The 18,613-nt window shown below is 40.1% G+C and overlaps 1 protein-coding gene across 1 annotated transcript in view; it reads left to right on the top strand.

Annotated features, from left to right (window-relative positions):
* The first annotated feature begins 9,820 nt into the window (after positions 1–9,820).
* LOC137900476 (glucocorticoid receptor-like) overlaps positions 9,821–18,613 on the top strand; it is a 30,936-nt gene continuing 22,143 nt past the window's right edge. Inside the window, exons 1-2 of the mRNA XM_068744568.1 lie at positions 9,821–9,841; positions 10,306–11,483. Coding sequence (XP_068600669.1) covers positions 9,821–9,841; positions 10,306–11,483 — 1,199 coding nt within the window. The remainder of the gene's footprint in view (positions 9,842–10,305; positions 11,484–18,613) is intronic.

Genomic DNA, 18,613 nt, shown 5'->3' with positions numbered 1-18,613 from the left:
CACAAGAGTGTCTAAAAGTGCACAAATGATCATCATGATTATTGATTTCAGATCATTTCATTTTATGGTTGCTGCAAATGGATTAATAGTGTAGTTGTTAACTCTGTAAACCAATTTGACGTCAAAAGGAAATAGAACACAATAAAAAAAATAATATATATAACCATGACAAATTCCCCCCTTCAACCCTTCAATGTTTAAATGTAATATTTTTTCCTGACCTCATTCTGGATCAGATCCAGAAGACATTTTGCCTGATGGTGCGTATGGGATTCCTTTATGACTGTGATGTTTGGTGAGTGAATTGAATGCATATTTGGCAAGATATGATTTTCTTTCTGTTAATATTTGGACTAAACTAAATTATATCCTCTCCATCTGCTTAATGCTCAGGTTAGAAGCACTCATCCCTCATTCATGTATCACATTGTGCAGTGCATCCTTCATAATAGTTGTGTCCAACCTGGAATAGGCATGGGGACATTCTCTCTGCTTGCATCCTAATAGCAGATTAAAACACCACCTGGTCTAATCAATGCTAATTGACACATCTAATTACTCCTCCTGGGCAAACAAGCTTCTCATTAGTGTGGCAATTAGCCAAGTAATGAAACCCTTGTATTTAGATGACTTTTCATGACATAAATGTTTAAAAGGGAGGGGGGGGATAAAGACAATATATTTAGGAAACAGTGAAATATCTGAACAAAGGGCACTTGAGAAAAAGGTCACATCTATGACCTTTATTATAGAGTGAGATGGCTCATATATGCTATATCTTTTATAGTCAAGAAGATCCTAAATTATCTGACATTACAGATTCAATTTGATGGATTATCAATAAGAATTTGTTATAATTTGCCACCAGAAATCAACACCAGACACAAGTGCAGTCCAGTCATATCTACATTCATTATTTTTATATTGTATTTGGTGTGACTCGTAAATTCTATTACATATTTGTGTATGTAATATGCCAAATTAATAAAATAATTCCATTTCAATTAAACATGTCATAGACTTGAGTATGTCCATGGACATGTAGCATCTACTGTTTATGAGTAGATTCACATTTTGGTCACAGCTGCTACATTCTAAACGAAAACAGCAAAATGGTAAATTATAAAATCAAACCAACAAACTAAAAAGTATTAAAACTCTCATTCAAGCTGCGTAGGATCTGGTTTAATCTCTGTTTGCACACACAATTAGCAGATGCAAAGCGGTCAGCATTTTTTGTGAAATAGTTTGTGTTTATAAAAAACATCTTCAGGCTTTCTTGATAAACTCCTGTTGAATTTATCAAAAAGGAAACTTTTTAATCCAAAAAAGATCATACCAATTAATTCCTGATTTGTCTCTACATCTGTGTGTCTTGCATTTTGCTAACACAACTCTACACTAAGCCGCGTCCTCAGTTTTGTGTACATCAACCACTTAGCACATGATGGGTCGACAATGAAAGGTCACAACAGAACATGTATCCATGGCAACAGCTTCGTAGGTAGCAAAATGATCTTGGATAAGAGAGTGCACACCAAACTAAATCAGCACCCATATCTATGTGCGCAGGGAGATATACAGACACTCGTCATGAGACACGGACGATGAAGATAGAGGGCCGAAGCAGCAGGTAAAAAGAAGCAATGTGAGAGAAGGATGCTTGGCCCGGTTGGGATCCTCTATTCATTCCTCACTTTCATCATTTCTGAGCTGCTAAGAGTAGAGGGACCAGCAGACATGATTGCTTCATAACCATTATGTATTTGTTTTTATACATTTTGGTAATTGAAAAGACAAGTCAGTTGTTCCCTAAATATTCAAAAATAAGTTCATGTTCCTGATGAAGAGACCAAGATGGAGACTGTTTTTTTTGTTTTTTTAGGCCCGAGCGCCTATCCTAAGCATAATTTTCAGGCTTGTTTTAGTAATGAATGTGCATTATATAGTCCTGGTTACAATTAGCTACTTAAAATTTAGACTCAGTACTAAAGGAAATATGATATTATTTGATTTATTTTCAATCATGTACATGCACTCTGACTAAAACTCTGCGGATCCACTTCCCATAAAGTCCCTTTTGCAGATCATTTAAGCAGGTTAAACCAAAACTCTCGAGGTGTTGAAACCTTAAAATATTACTGTCCGCACTTCATATTCCTCTGTTGCATGTTCTATCAGTCTAAAAGCTCGCTTTATCCCACAATGACGAAGCCATCCTACTGCACCATTTCTGGTTGTGAAAGGAAACGATCGTGTTTAGATAGAAACAGATTCATGTACTCTATTAAAAAGCAAATATCAAAAAGCAATTTATTTTGTCTTATAAGATCAAACTACAAAATGTGCTCCTTTCTTATTATTCTTAAATAATGTCTATTGTCTATTTTTGTTTTTTTGAGATGAAGTGGTTGTGAAACCTTTATAATCCAGATCCAATGAACTGGGTATTTGTTACTCGATCCTGATTTACTCTTTCTCTCTAGCAAAAAGGAATAAGGGAGTGGGATATATGTCTCTCTCCTGGTCTGTCTCTGTGTTTGGTGGGTGCATCATGAGTCACCTTGTTAAATAGAACATCTATCTGTTTGTGGCATGCATCAGCTGTGAAAACAACAGAACCATACCACAGAAACCATAGAAACAAAATTGACAAAAGATTATCCTGATAAAACTGTGTTATCACATCAATAACATGCACAGGAAAGTATAAAGTTCCTGAAGTTTTTCAGTGCGAAATTCAAAGAGGGTGAGGGGGACACTTGGTGTCATTGCTTCATTCATCACTGAGAAAAGAAGATCAGATAATCATTCCACCAGCATTTACAGAATTTCACTAGATTTGGGCTATTTAAACTTGGAAAAACAATGAAGAGCCTCTTGGGTCATTAGAGAATATTTAGGAACATAATGCTTAAACATGCAGCACCTGTATTTATTTTCAATGAAGGACAGGCCTGTAAACATGTACAAACTTGGCCTACATCTATTTATCTTGCAGATTTTATTTAAATTTTTTTTTACAAAAATCCATAGCATACTGTATTGAAGGAAGTAGAAAACCTGGACATTAGACCATTATAACATTGCTTCTGTTGCATGGATTCTGATAGGAGTGTAAATTAAAATAAGTATGTTCGTTTAAATTTCCATTACTTGCATTATTTGTGTGTGTACGTGTGTGTGTGTGTGTGTGTGTGTGCGTGTGTGTAAGGAGAAAACACACATGAATCAGTCAAAATGTAATTGAGCACAACATGAAACTTCAGCACGGCTGTTTCGAATGAACGCTGGTAGCAGTTTTCCGCTCTTCCACTCCAGATGTTTGTATTCGTGCAGTATACATACCAAACTAATTACAGCATTATCTTTGCTCTGTTGAGCTCATCACACATTGGTGATCTTGTCTCATACCCTCCAACAGGTGTAATTCAGCTTCGAGTCACATTTGAATGTGTCTGTTTAGTGACTCTGTTTGCAAACCTTTGCAGGCGAGAATCGGAGGCAAGTGAAAGAGTGCAGTCAGAGTGTTGCTTCAGGCTGTCAGAGTTTTCATCTTAGAAAATGAAGAACACACAACTTGAGCAATCCCATGCAACACATGCCTTAGCCATTAAACTGGAAAGCCATGAATTCAAATTGAGTTTTCTGGTTTTGGAAAAGAATAGGAACAGTCTGTTCTGAGAGTTCTCTTGCTGTGACCCTTAAAGAATACACCAGCAAATAAATAAAGCATTTACAAAGATTGTCACTGGTAACATGCAGACTTGACATAAATCGATGTTGGTGCACTTAAACAGGAAGCATCCAGCACATTGATCATCCCAAAAGCCAGAAACAAATCAATAGAATCAGCTGACTAACTTATACTGTTAATTATTCTGTTTCTTTGTTGAGCGGATCAATGTTGCTGATATAATTTCCCTAAGGGATTACTAAAGTATTCTGATTCTGATAATGCAATGTATGTGTTAGCTTCATATAACTGAAGTCCCTCTTTTCAAACATTCAATTAGATTGTACCTATATTTATTTTTTAAACAGTGTGAGGCTTCACTCAGGCATTTTATTTAATTTAATTTGCATTGAATGCTCTTGTGAAATTAAAGTGCAGTTCAAAATAAATGTTATCGCAAGCACTAACATTTGTTTGTTTGTTTTATACCTCTTAAAAGATATTCTGAAGCATCTTTATGTATTTTTATCCGATGATTCGATTAATCGAATTCATTAATTGGATGGAATAATCCATTACTTAAATAATCGATAGGTGCAGCCCTACAATCCACGGCCATTAAAGGTCACACTAGCAGGAAATTCAGTGGGATGACGATGTGGAACGGCAAACAGCCTTTCCAGCTAGCCTTATGCTAATAGAATGCATCCATTGAGTGCCCGAATCAAACAGTTGAAGAGCCAGCTCTCCACTGTTCTTGTAATATTGACAGATCTAATAACCCCAGCGACCCACAAATTTAATCAGCACACCATCACATAACTGAGACGGAGCAAATAGTTTCAGCTATTACCATCTCTTTTAAATGCGTAGACACACACACAGCATATCAATACAATTGTAATGTTGATTTGAACATGCTTAAGAGTCAAATTGCCACTAATGATTTCACAAGATGAATCTCTGCAAATTTTAAATTAGCTGGGACCTACAAAAAAAAAAAAAAAAGAAATCCATACACCTTAATCTGGAAAGAACCTGGCGTTCTCAATGCAATGTGGATACTTAGCTTTCCAGATCAACTCAGCTATTTGATGTTGAGGGATAACATCAAATAGATTATTCCACTTATTTGGAATTACAAAACAAAACAAAAAAAAACCTTTTGATATATATTTCTGTAGCTGGGATGGCTTTTGGAAGAGTGAATAGCAAATTACAGGCTCACCAGATTGTGGATGGTAACACCTGTCCTCTTTGCAGCCACTTTATTGTCAGCAAATTGGTGGATTATCTGTTCTACAACCCTCTTTTGCTGCTAATAGATCATATTGCCTTGTCAACTATTGAATCCAAAGGTCACTCTGGTCAGTCGATTTGAAGGGCAGCTTCATGTCTTAAGTAAAGCTGACACTGATTTATAGGCCTCGAGTCAATCATTTACAAATCACTAAATAAAGGATGGCTTTCCTTCTGGTGTAGGGCCATGATGATGGGAGGAAACAAAGATGAGTTGTTGCTTTCTATTACAGTACATTCAAAATTGGAAGACAATAGTCTATAAACAATAAAATCATTTTGTGACAAAAAATGTGTTGCTATCTCAAAGACAGATTTTGATTTAAAAAAAAAAAACATACATTGAAAAAAATCAGCTTTCAAATACGAATCGTAAATGTTCAAATGGGTTTTGTGAATATTTTAAAATCTTTCTAAAATTCCTATGTTGAAATTTCACATTATTAAATCAGATTTGTGACAGACAAAATAAGAAACATCTGTGCACACGGGTCAGTTCTATTCATGCCTTGAGGTCAGATTATTTCCAGCTGTTTCGTGTCAATGTGAAACTTTCTTTAGATGATTCCTCAGCTCCTGTCAGATTGCTTCTGAGTTTATTGAAACATAAAGAAACAAACACTGAAAAATAACTTGCTTGTAGTCTGTCTAGAAATCCTTAGATGCAGTGTCATTTATTTTCTTCCTTCTTTAGATGTTTTCTACTTGTTGTCTGACTTTACGTCTGTCTCTGAGAACAAATACCAAACGCTTGTGAACTGCCCATTCACCTTAAAAAAAAAGATATCCTTCCTTCCTTTCTGGTCTTCCCTCCAAATATAAACTCTTCCTTCCTCACTGCTTTCTGTACAATGCCCTGCATAACTCAATTGTGTTTGGAGAGTCCTGCTGTGTGAATCTGACTAATGCTCTGGAAGGAGAGCGGAAATGCTTTTTTGACTTTGACCAAGTGCATTAAACTGGATGGACGATATACTTTGTTTTGCAAATGTGAGTAAATTAGTAAATGCTTTTTTTACTTTCTTACATTTGTAAATACACAAATCATGTGCCACTGTTAAGTCAATACTGTTTGCACCCAGCTTATATATACGGTACATATTTATATAAATATATTATAAAATATACATATTTATTTGTTCCTCCTTTTCAGGACATTCAGATCTACTTTTAAAATAATTGCTTATTAAAAAATGGGACATTGTTTCTGTAGGAGATTTTGGAACAAGGTCAAAAAACCAAGAAGAAGCTGAAAATTTAACTTCAGCATATATGTTATCGGCTAATGTGAGTTTATCAGTCAATAAATATCCAGATGTAGCCATGCAGCACGGTTGCAGCTAGTGTAACCTACTATGCATACAGTGCAAGCGATATTACACAACCACGGTAACATGCTTCTCCATGAATTCCCAGTTGCACGGTATACATATATGCACGTGGCGTCCCACATGTCCGGTGTTTTCATTATTTATTGGTAAATCAGATCGGCCATTGTTACCAGCCGTTAAAAACTCACAGTGTTCTCTGTGATGTTTTGAGAACAGTGTGATTTTCTCCGGCCCTAGGGAGCTCCTTCCTCTCTCTAACTCTTAATGACACATCCACATGCAAAGGACACACTCTGCTCCTTCTAATCGAAAGACTTGCATGGAGGACCACACGTGCCCCCCCTCCCTCTTTCATGCAGCCCATCTCCCTTCTCTTTTCTCCTGGCTGCTGGCTTGCATGTGCATATCTTTGTTCCTCTTCTTGGCGATGGCGATCATGGCGTGGGGATCTGGGTCTGCATGCACAGCCTGCACTGTCCCCCTCCTATGCCTTCCTCTCCTTTTCTTCTTGTTTACCAGAACTTCTGATGAACAAATGAATCCTAGTCCTTTTTCTCCACAGAAGCACGACCAGGAAAAGGACACAAGCTAATGCATTTGTGTGACAAAAGGCGATGAATATAATTGGATAATACAGTTGCAGCCAGTTCAGCAGTACTCAAGTCAGCACTTCTAATACCCTTAAATCAGTTTTAGAAGGGTCCTCATATGGAAAAAGTATTACAAGTAGCAGTTTCATTACAGCAGGAAACTAATTAACATAAAATTGAATTGACTGTCTGAAAAAGGCAAACTATTTGCAGGTACCAGTTTCTTATGTGTTAGTATTGTGCTGCTGTTCTGCGATTAGTGTTAATTAATGCATTATCATGTGGAATGAAAGTGCAGAATATCATAAATCAGGTTTAAGCATATTTATATTCCTGAATTAATTTACATTTTACCCCTGACATGCCACAAAAGCAACAAGCCCTTTTTTTTTTTTAGCTCCCAAATGACATATTTGCTTTACTGAGGTGTAGAGGAGCTGACCTACACGAGCAGGGGTGTTGCTGAGCTGTGTGTTATATATATATTTTTTTTACTACCATCCCTTTTTGCTTTGAATCTCAGTCTGACTGCCAGTTCGTTCAAAGTAAATTCATGTTTCCATGCCTAAATGTGAGACCCAGGGAGTCAAATGAAACTTGCTTATACTTTTCTGACTTTCCTGTGCTCGTGAAGCCGACCAGCAGCCTGTTTGAGATCTCAGCTATTTATAATAGTCGAGATTTCGTTGTGTCGATCATAATGAAGTTGAATCCAAGCGATCGTGATTGTGTGCTCTGGTGTGTGTGTGTGTGTGTGTGTGTGTGTGTGTGTGTGTGTTTGCTTGGTGGTTGAACAGATTTCCGCGCCTATATCGTGTCTGGAGATTTGGAAGAAAGCAGCCCATGAAACGTTTTGACAGATTTCCCCAGCAGAGTCTCGGCAGGAGACAAAGGGGCGTTCACCGGCAAGTGTCAAAGCAACCGCCGCGTCAAGGTGTCACAAGAAAGCCCGACGAGGACAGGAAAATCAGCTGTTCTCCTCACAATAAAAGCACCGCGTCACTGCGAAAAACATCCCAGAGTAATCACGTCAAATTATGATACATGGGTTAGACAAAACGCGGCGTCGGCTGGTGTTAAACTGCTTTAAACCGGTTACACCGTGTCCATTGCGTGCAATTAATTGGTACACATTGCCAGAAGAGACTTTAACTGTGAAAGGTAAAAGCGGAAGCGCTCCTTTCGGTCCCATCTCACCGTGACAGCGCGTTGACTGTGTGCGGCTGTGCGCCATACCCTTCAGGAGTTCGCAGCTGAGTTGCGCCAGGCCAGCGCGGCTTCTCTTGTATAACTTTAATATTCTCTCGGCTTTAATGGCGCAAAAGTAGAACCTTTTCTGTCGACTCGTTTAGGATCGATTCCGAAATACATCGAGCAAAAGAGTCTGATCGGCCACTCTTTAACGCCAAGTTCAAAGTTTATCGACAGATCCGGCGAAACACGCACACGGTGTTTTTTTTTTTTTTTTTTTATTTTATGATGTGTCGGTAGCGATGACTTTTTTTTTTTCAACAATAGTTGATATTTCAGACGATGTTTTCCTGCGGTACGAGAAGACAGGCGGCAGCGGATCCAACTGACATATCACCAAGCTGCGGGTTTTATTTCCGTGCTCGTCTGCGCGGACGTTGCGCTATTGCCCACATTATTGTTTCTAACGTGGACTGACGTGGGAGGGATGACCTGAACGGTGGAGCGCAGCCATCATTCTGTAACAGGTATGGTCCCTGCAGCAACTTGTCTCTTGGGTAATATGTAGAATATAGACGTGGATCAACATTGACCGCGTCACCGCGATGTGCGTCCCCCCCCCGGGGGGGGGGGGGGGGGCGGGGGGGGGCAGCCCCCCCCCACGTCCTATCTGACAGGATCACCACCATCTACAGGAGGAAGCGTGTTAAAAGATAAATAAATGCATTGCTCACCAGCTGTCGGGGTGTGTGAACAGTGTAATTTCCCACTGCAACCAACAGGTCGCACTAATAACCTTAAAGATGTGCTGTCATGGAAAAGTACAGTTTCTTTCGTCAGGAAACGCACAACTTTTCTTTCTTTTATAAAAAAAAAAACATTTGAAGAATTGTGCCATAATCTGGATGATTTCTAGAAAATCCGTCATTAATGTAATGTGGGCGTGGAAAAAAAAGAAAGAAAAAGCAGAACGAAAAAAAAGAAAACAAATTATTCCTCATCTTTGTAGTTGGAGCTCCAGAGAAACACGAGCGCGTTTACGTTGCACGCCGGTACTTTCAGCACCGCAGTGCTGTGATCAATACATTAAGATGGTACTGATGTTTTCTATGTGCTAAATGTCATCCATGAATGTTTTTGGTTTTGAGGGGAGAAACAAAAATGAATCAAGACTTGCGTCAAGAGTGAACTCGCGCAATTTTCCAATTTGCCTTATTTTAATTGCCATAATTTAGTGCAGTTCGACTCTGTTCAATGTTCCCTTCGGGTTTTTAAATAAATGAATTAATTATTTTTCATAAGTAAATCTGATCCGACTCGTTCTCTGTGATCTCAACTTTCAAACAAGAAAATAATTGCCATTAAAACTTGATCCCATGGTGGGCCTGCACTGGGCAACGAAGGCCACTGCTTCGTCTACCGCTCAGGAGATGATCATTGTTAATGATCAGCAGATCATTACTGACTGCAGAACGTTCATATGTAGAATGCTTTCATTTCCGGAGCTGTTCCTGCTGCTTTATTTTGTTTTCTATGATTTCCGTTCATTCAATTTTATTGCATTTGATAAAATGTTCTACTTTAGATCAGGTGTGCTCTGTGATGGGAGAGTGTCAGCGAGGATGAAGGGAAAGGTCTACAAGACAGTGGTGAGGACAGCCATGATGGACGGCTTAGAGACAGTGGCTCAGAGGAAAAGTTGGGAGGCGGAGCTAGAAGTGGAGGAGATGAAGATGCTGAGGTTCTCCTTGGGAGTGACCAGGTTGGATAGGATTAGAAATGAGACAATAAGAGGGACAGTGAAGGTTAGACGTTTTGGAGACGAGGTCAGAGAGACCAGACTTTGATGGTTTGGACATGTCCAGAGGAGAGACAGGGACTATATCGGTAGAAGGATGCTGAGAATGGAACTGCCAGGGAACAGGGCTAGAGGTCGACCCAGGAGAAGATACATGGACGTAGTGAGGGAGGACATGAGAGTGGCTGGTTTTGGGGAGGACGGTGCAAAGGACAGGGTGAAGCGGAGAAGGTTGGTAGTAGTAGATCGTATTCTGACTGAACATTCACATATAAGTTCAGTTATTTTTAAATCTTCTGAACCAGGTTCTGCACATATCAACTTATTCAGCATCGCGTCAGTTGTATGCCCTAATCCTTGTCTGTTTTCTCTCACTATTTGTGTGTGTGTGTGTGTGTGTGTTGTAAATTGTCCTGTCAGGATAAAGAAATGGATCGAGGTGGACGGAAGCACAACGGTAATCAAGACGAGGGTCTGACATCTAGGGAGGTCAGAGCCAGAGCAGCAGGAGATACAGGCGACACAGCGAGTTCCCTGCTGCAGTCTGCAATGCACCTGCCTGTCCATGGGACTGTGTCCCAGCAAACACTGTCCCCAAATGGACAAAGTGCAGCCAAGGAGCGGCTTGAGCTCGGAGGCCTCTGTGAATCCCCCCAACGGCATCATATCCCATCAGAAATGAAGACAAATAAATTCCTGATGATTCAGAAACAGCAACACCACGATATTGATCTCCTCAACATGGAGGCCAGCTTGTTGAAACAGAGTATTTTCGACCTTGGCCAGACGTCAACTGCCATCATCAGCACCGTAGACAGCTCTGTCCTGGGCAAACTCCCTTTGCCTGACCTTTTCCCCCAGGACATCAAGCACGAGGAGCATTTTTCACTCGACAAAGCAACCTTCAGTGGACACATGGGCACAGGTCAGAGCAATTTGGATGGCAACGGCAGCCGCCTAATTGAGAACAATGACATTTGGAAAAGCCTGGACCTTAGTGATTTTGAATTGAATTCAGAAATCGAACACTTGGATAACATTCTACACGGTAGCAGGGCTGACGGTGACGATCCTGACGGCAGCCTGCTGAAGGAGACAAAGTCTCTCGTGGGTAACGGAGTAAGCTGCAGCAACGTGAACGGCATGGAGCAGCCCATTCAGCATCACCCTCTACTGCACCAGCAACATCAACCCCGTCAACAGCAGCCGGCATCACTTCTTTCTAGTGTCAGGATCAAGGTAAAGAAGGATCCCGACAACGCTTTCGTCCACATCCGTACTGCTGGTGTGGTCAAACAGGAGAAACTGGACGACGCCGATCTCTGTGAGGTGCAGTGTCTCCAGAGTGGGCCCCATGGAGCAGGCCCCATGCCCTCACCTATGGGAGCTGCAGGAGCTGGCTTCCAATACAGAGACATCCTGTCCTCAACAGTAGGTCTTCAAAACCAGAAGCCTTTTGGCGTGTACCCATCCTCGCCTATGGTCGGGGAGGGCTGGTCCAGTGGAAACGGGTATGGCGAGTCCTCCAGGATACAGAGAGGGGATGATGGACTCTCATCTGCCGGAACCTTGGGATCATTTTCCGCAAGCTACTCCAGGTAGGTTTCATTATTTCACTCCTTTTTTTAAAAAACTTTTGTCCAGTTTCAGATTTTGACGTGCTTTTAAAATTTTACAAAATGTAAAATATTTAGTGAAAGAGGAAAGACTATAAGCTGTTATCTTAACTTTGTTGAGAAACAGTGGTCATTGTTTGATCAACTTTGCCACCTTAACTCCAACAGAAAAAAAAAACAACCCACACACACATTCAATGCAGTTTCTTGTTGCAAATTAAATGTTGACCACAATAATTGGCAAAATGGTCTGTGATAGTGGAACACAGAAGATTTAAATACATCAGAATCATATGGTTCAATATTGAAAATCAGTGTTGATTTCCAATGAGGGTCTTGAAGTTAAGAGTAACGTAGCGGGCCAGGTTCTGCTCCCTGCGGGGCACCTTGAGTATGGGTTTTGTAATACTGAAAGCAGTGCTTATCATCACCCCATGCAGACACAGCGGGGCTCACATTCCTCCAATTTACCTACAATACAGGAGATGGGCATGCCATGACAAATTAAATATCGGGACAAGTTCTCATTAAGTTACAGGATTCTTGTGCCATGTGGCAGATTTAAGCAAAGCTGATAAATTAGATGAAAAGCCGTGTGGAGGCAAAGGGGAAGGAAATGTTGAATTAGGAAGTGAAAATATATAGAGTAATCCTGATGCAATTATAATAAGGTAGTGTATAAATATTCCGGATTCTCTGTTCCAAGAAAAGAGAATTATGAAATTGTTCTCATACGTGATTGTACCGTAATTTGTTTGCCTTCTAGTACTTTTACGAAATTGGTGCCGTAAGATTCTGCTTATTTTAAATACATCCGTTGCGTAAAACGTGTCATCCCACGAGAAGTGACTCATTGACAGTATATGTGGTGTTTGCTTCTGTGGATGCTGTCGGGTAATGGTTAATGTGAAGGGCCTAATCCCTGTGAGAATGAATGCTGCATGTGACACTGAGCGGTATCTGCTGGACATTCCTCACTTCTGCTTGGACTTTATACTAACGAGGCTGTTTTATTACTTCTCTTTTGAACGTGGCTCGAGTGAGCAGATCGAGAGCATTTGATTAACGTGGTGTAATAATACTAGTCAGGATTTTCTTTTCAAGGTGTGTTGCCTCAGGCTGTTTTATTGTTATTTTCTGTTTTTAGTTGTATCGCTTGTTAATTTCATTAAACAAACCGTATTTTCCAATGATTTGCATTGCATCTGCATGCTCTGCAAAACTTTCTCCATTTCCTTAAATTCTAAAGTCACATTTTTATGCAAAAAAATTCTATGTATTTATTTTATGTTCAGTTTTTAGCCAATTAGAAAGCATCAATAAATCCTCAATTAATTTAATTTCAATGTCAGTTTGCACGTAAGAAAATTATTCTATGCTTGAAATGCAGTCTGATATTTGGTTTGGTTGAAGATGCAGTGTTCTGCTTCTCAGTACATCAGGCATTATTCTAATGCATTGAATTACTAAATCCTGCATCAAGTTTTATGTACTATAAAAAACATGTTCATGAGGTGACAAAGGTACTATGTTGCTGCAGTTCTTTTGCATAAAATTCCAGTTTATTAAGTGTATATATATACGTGATGGTGGGTGTTTACATTCGGATCGGAAAAATTTAAAAAGAGCTTGAGTTTGCATAGCGAGAGACTCAACCCACTGAGCCGCGTAACTCTGAGCCCACCCGGCCGTTCAATAGGATGGTTCAATCATGCTTCCAGGCTCAAACACGCAGTTACAAAACTGTTAATTAAACAGACAAATGTTATCTCTTCGTACTCAGAATGAAATGAGTCTCCTGTGCATTATTTAAAAATGATTTATTTTTTACTCCTTTTTTTTTTACTTTCTGCATCTTTTGTTTCGAAAGTTAAAGTGTCATCTGAAAAAAATTGCAATGAGAAAAAAAGCATTATGCATGCGAGGAGAGCTACAGACAGCAAGGCAGAGTGTGTCTTCGTGTGTGTCTTTGTGTGTGTGCGTACACTCAGGGAATCAGAGGAGCCACGTGGACAGATCTGCTCTGGCGTGCTGCACGATCCCTTGCTGTCGCTCACTCACTTTTTTATGCTGAAGTGCACTGCAAGATGCCAAGAGAAGACACTTGCACATGTTTTCGTCCTTCCTGCATTTGTTGCTCAGTCCTCTGTGGGGGGTCACCGGGTTCACTGTGGAGGCTACTGCACTGAGCCTTTGATGTAGGCTTTGCTCACTGTAGTGTTGAGAGTAAAAGGAGGTCAATAAGGTCTGTGCGCAAACAAGTGGGTTATTTTTTTTTTAATGACTATTTCAGTTTCCACTGGCTCGATTATGCCGGCGTGAGATTTTATGAACGCCTCCGAAGTCAATCAAGGAACCCCTGTGATATATCGAAGCTGTTACTGGAAGGAAAAGCGGCCCACAAACATCTGCATTCACATTTCTCTGCTTGATGGATAAACTTCAGCAGGTTTCTTGTTAAAACCATCCTCGGACAATGAATTCCACTGTAAGTCTTCGGTGTTCCAAGTTGTTGCACGAGTGCATAGCTGCAGATTAAGCTGACAAGACGGCCGTGATTTGTGTTGTGTTTGAATGTTAGCATTGCTCTCTGCTTCTCATGTGGTTTCTTTTGGCACACAATTTCTTTTCTGCGCAATTAATGATACAGCTCTGAACTTTTCAGCTCTGCTGTTTTAGTCTCAGACAGACTTCAGAGTCTCTCCCTCCGGTCCCAGCATGCTACACAGGTAATGGAGAGAGACAGCAATCACAACAACACTGTCTGTCTCTGAGCTGCTCCCACACACTCCTCTAACCAGACCCCACTGCTGCAAATCTATTTCCTGGCTAAGGAATCTGTGCGCAAACTGTTCTGAAGTGAGCGTAAATATATATATAGTTTTTTATCATTTGTCTTTCTTTTTTTTTTTTTTACAGTGAAGTAAAATAGTAGAATGTATCATTTAAATGAGTCAATTTATTTGTATAATATTCAATAACATTAGTTCAGAAGTGGAAAAAACAGCCTTGGAACTGGAACTTCTATGCTCTGCATGTGGTAATGAAAGATCCGGAGACTATTTCATTCAATAATCAAGCTTATTTCTGTCAAACATGCTGAACAGGGTCTCTCACTGCCAGAAATAAATTAGACAGATGTAATTTACAGCAACATTCTTGTATGGAGAGTTTAACTTGCCTACCGTCTATTTTCTCCTTTATTATTTTATGCCATGAGAATAGCAGTGTAGTGCTCTGTGGGAGGGAATAGTAGTCTTGAAATCTTTTAAAGAGGACAAACTTTCATCTATTTTAGATAAATTAAGAAATTCATGCCCATGTAAAAATATAATTGTGCGCTGAAAACCAAACTATAATTGCTGCGCTGTCTGAATTTCTTGTTGAAGTAAAACCAGTCCAGCTGACTCGACATGGAGTTAAAACAGGAAAAACCGTGCGTCACTGCCTTCATCGTTTTTCTCCTTTTATACTTGACATCAGACTCCTCCTTAAAATTAAATCATTCTCTACCATAGTCATGAGTGTGCATCAACTCTCGGTTCCCTGACCTCTGGGGTTAGGGAACTGAAAGTGGGGGGAGCAAGTTAGAGGGGGCAGTTGTTGGGTGGCAGTTGCTCAATTCGTAGGGGGTTGACTTGGGGCCGGAGGGTAGCTGACAGATGACCAGCACGGACTACAGGGCGGTGTGTGGACTTGGTGGTTGGGGAGTTACCAGTTCACCTACTGGGCACTGGCCTTGAGCAAGGCACCGAACCACCAAGTACTGATCCCACCCACCCCCCTTCGCTTCATCGCTCCACCATTCTCTTCATTGCACGTGTAGTGCTGAGCGTAAACAAAATCCAGATTTACCATGGTGGATAAATCAAAGCTTGTTTTTCCATCTTTCTCTTCCCTTCCCTCATGCTTTTTTTGAGCCTCGCTGTCTTATTTTGTGAAACCAGACAAGTTTCTTGCACCCAGCAAATGGATTGACAGTGGTAACCCGGATAAGCCCAGCTGGTAGCCCCTTGTTCCTCCAAAGCTACAGTGATTCATCTAACAAATGCTGTTTGTTTCATCATTTAGATGGAACACTGCATATTATGTTGGAGGATGGTTTTTTTCTGGCTGACTTTAGCACAACACTTTTTTTTGTCTTTGCCGTGCAGCCTCTGCTAATGAGGGTATGGTCTTGTTCCAACCGCAGTGATCAGAAAGCATTTTTCAGTATTCCCACGCATGCCAGTTTGTACTGCAAAAGTACGCTGGCACCAGTGTGAGTCTCATCTCGAACAAGGGGAGGGGCACGTCTGCCGAGAGCGGAGAAGGCTCTAACTGTTTCAATTGCCCTGTGGGCCTCGATCTAACAGGGGTGGGTCAGGCGCATTCGGGAACGGGAGCACTTTGAGGTTAAAAGATGCATACAAATTCTTTTTTATTTATCTGTCAGCATCGAAAATCTTGTCTTCCTTTGATTTAGGAGATAAGTTGCATCCTGCCTTGATGATTAATTGAATCTTCTTTGCTAAGAATTTGATCACGGTTAAATTGCAGCTGCCCAGTATGCAACTTCCCACGTGCTTCCTATCTTTAGCAACTATGGAAGCAAGAATACTTGACTATAAAAGGCCCCGGATTTAGCTTCAGCCCAAAATGGTATGTAGATCAGAAAAAACATGGGACTTGATTCTTCTTCAATGCAGCCACAATAGAGCAATTACTGAACATTCACTTATGTATGCCTGCAAATAAAATTGACAAAGAGACTGTGAAGGTGCTGAACTGACACTAATCTTCACTGAATCCTAATGATGTGCTATTCTTTTAGGTATAATTCCTCTGGTTGGCTCTTTTCTTGCACCTTTATTTTGCGTAAACACGCACATTTTGTGACAGAATGGAAGTACGTGACTTCAAAACACTGCTTTCAGTAAATAATTATTTGACACATTATTTGGAGAAGGTTAAAAAGGTTACTGGAAAAAGTTGACGCCTCCTTGTTCTCAATGCCTCAAAATCTCCTCACGGTGAACTTTGGCCGTATCTGACAGCAGCAGGACAGACTGTTGTGATGTCAATGAAACATGAAAGGAAACTGAAACACACCAGGAGACATATTGTCACATTGTGTCGCTGGTGTGTCTTCAGCACTGAGCGGCGGGTCATCATTCTTACACTGCTTCTAAATGAAGGCTGCATTAAAAGCATGCATGGAAAGCAATGGTTATGAGCTCTGCTCATGGTGCGGTGGGGTATTCATTTAGATTCTCAATCCTTAAAGCGCAGCAGAAAGAAATATTACCAGGAAGTGAGTCACTTCAGGTGGCATGAAATTTTCTCGAGTCATAACCCCGACTGATCTCTTTAACACCCTGACTTCAATTTTTAATGCTTTTTCAGTTTCTGACAAAATAATCTACTTTAATATTATCAAATGTTATCGTTACAGATGGTCTTCACTTACCGTCAAATTTATTCTTCTGTCTTTTTAACCCCAGTGGATGGTTGGTGTCATTTATTGAGGGTCGGATTCCAAAGAGGTAAAAGAAAAGAGCCGAGACTCAGGAATCAGAAATTATTATGACAGTTTATTCATTTCCTGAAATGCAACGCTGTCATTGCGACTGCTACACTGCTATTCGTCCTGCTCTTCTCTCACTTAGGTTGCCATGGAGCCCAAGTCCACTCTAGTTCTGAAGTCAAATATATTTTGTTGTGAAGAGAGCAGTGCATCAATCATCTGCACTAGATGAGAGCAACAGGCCAACAGCCAGAAGCGTGCAACCTCCGCCATCATTTATTTAGGCCAGTTAAAGCCCATTGATTAGTTGCCGCTCAGTGCTTTTCATTCAGAGGCACCATCAGAGGATAAAAGAAAGGAAAAACGTGTTGGACGGGGCCCAAATTCTACTCGCATGTTCCTACCCTTACATGGAATCTCACTGAAATCCAAATCTGAAAGCTTTTTTGATTTATATTGCTTGGAACAAACAAATGGGTCTGGTCATAAAGCATCCTTATTCTCTCAGTGTTGGAGGTAAAATGGATAAATGGAAGTCTATATAAATGAAAACAGCCATAGTTTACAGAGTATTGAATAATAATATAGACCACAGACTGATGATGTATTTTATCATGATCATGACAGAATTAAATCTTTGGGGTTAAGTCTCTAACTTACATTTCTGTGTACACAGACTTTAAAAACAGATTTTTCCCAATATACCTTTTTTAAAACTTTATTTATTAACAAATCATGCCTATGATAATTATGCCCTAAAACTATCTGTTTACCGCTCAGCTATCAATTTCAATGATTTCACTATTTTTAGTAACTGATAGAAACCATGATGAAAAAATAGCAACATATTTGTGTGCCACCCTTTAAGTCAAAGCCATCTTTGCTTTCTTTTCCTGTGAATCCAAGTCCTCGCTCCACACGAGTCGGCCTGGATTGAAACCATTTGCAGAAGAAGAATATTTAAATCCGGTGTGTCTGTTTGGCACAATAAACGCATCCAAGCTAAAATAGGTTAGGTGTTGAAGAGATGGTGATGGCCATTGGCTTCCTATTTCTTCCACAGATCTAACAAAAAAAAAAAGGATTAGCAAGCAGTGGTTATTTGAATATGTTATAAATAAGATTAAATATTAATGTCTTATTTATTGCTCGAAAATTGCATGCAGGCTCTGGTATAAACAAGGCACTTTTTTGATTTCCTTTTCATGAATAATTCAGTAATTGAGCTCTAAAGTCTGACTGCGCTCGTTGAATTTAACAACTACCGGTAACAACAGACAGAAAATTGCCATTAATTACAACAATCATGCCCTGCTGTCTTCTCATTTTGAATTTTCTTTGATTTTCTTCTTTAAATTCTTTGATTCTTCCTCGTCTGGTTCAGAGACAGAACAACAACTGCCCACCCCACATTCCGCATTGATAGCTTTTAGACAGAGCTGATCAGGTTAGACAAAGTCAGTGCAGGAAGGAGATGCACCTGATTTGCAGGGTTTTGCATGTTGATGACATAAACACACAGATGTTGCTAAATATTCTTTGATCATTGTCCAACTGATAAAAATTGGGTCTGAAAGAAGACAGCATCTCAACTCTTATCCCTCTG

This window comes from Brachionichthys hirsutus, chromosome 10 (assembly GCF_040956055.1).
Source record: "Brachionichthys hirsutus isolate HB-005 chromosome 10, CSIRO-AGI_Bhir_v1, whole genome shotgun sequence".
Classification (NCBI taxonomy): domain Eukaryota; kingdom Metazoa; phylum Chordata; class Actinopteri; order Lophiiformes; family Brachionichthyidae; genus Brachionichthys; species Brachionichthys hirsutus.
This window is presented reverse-complemented; position numbering and strand designations above follow the sequence as displayed.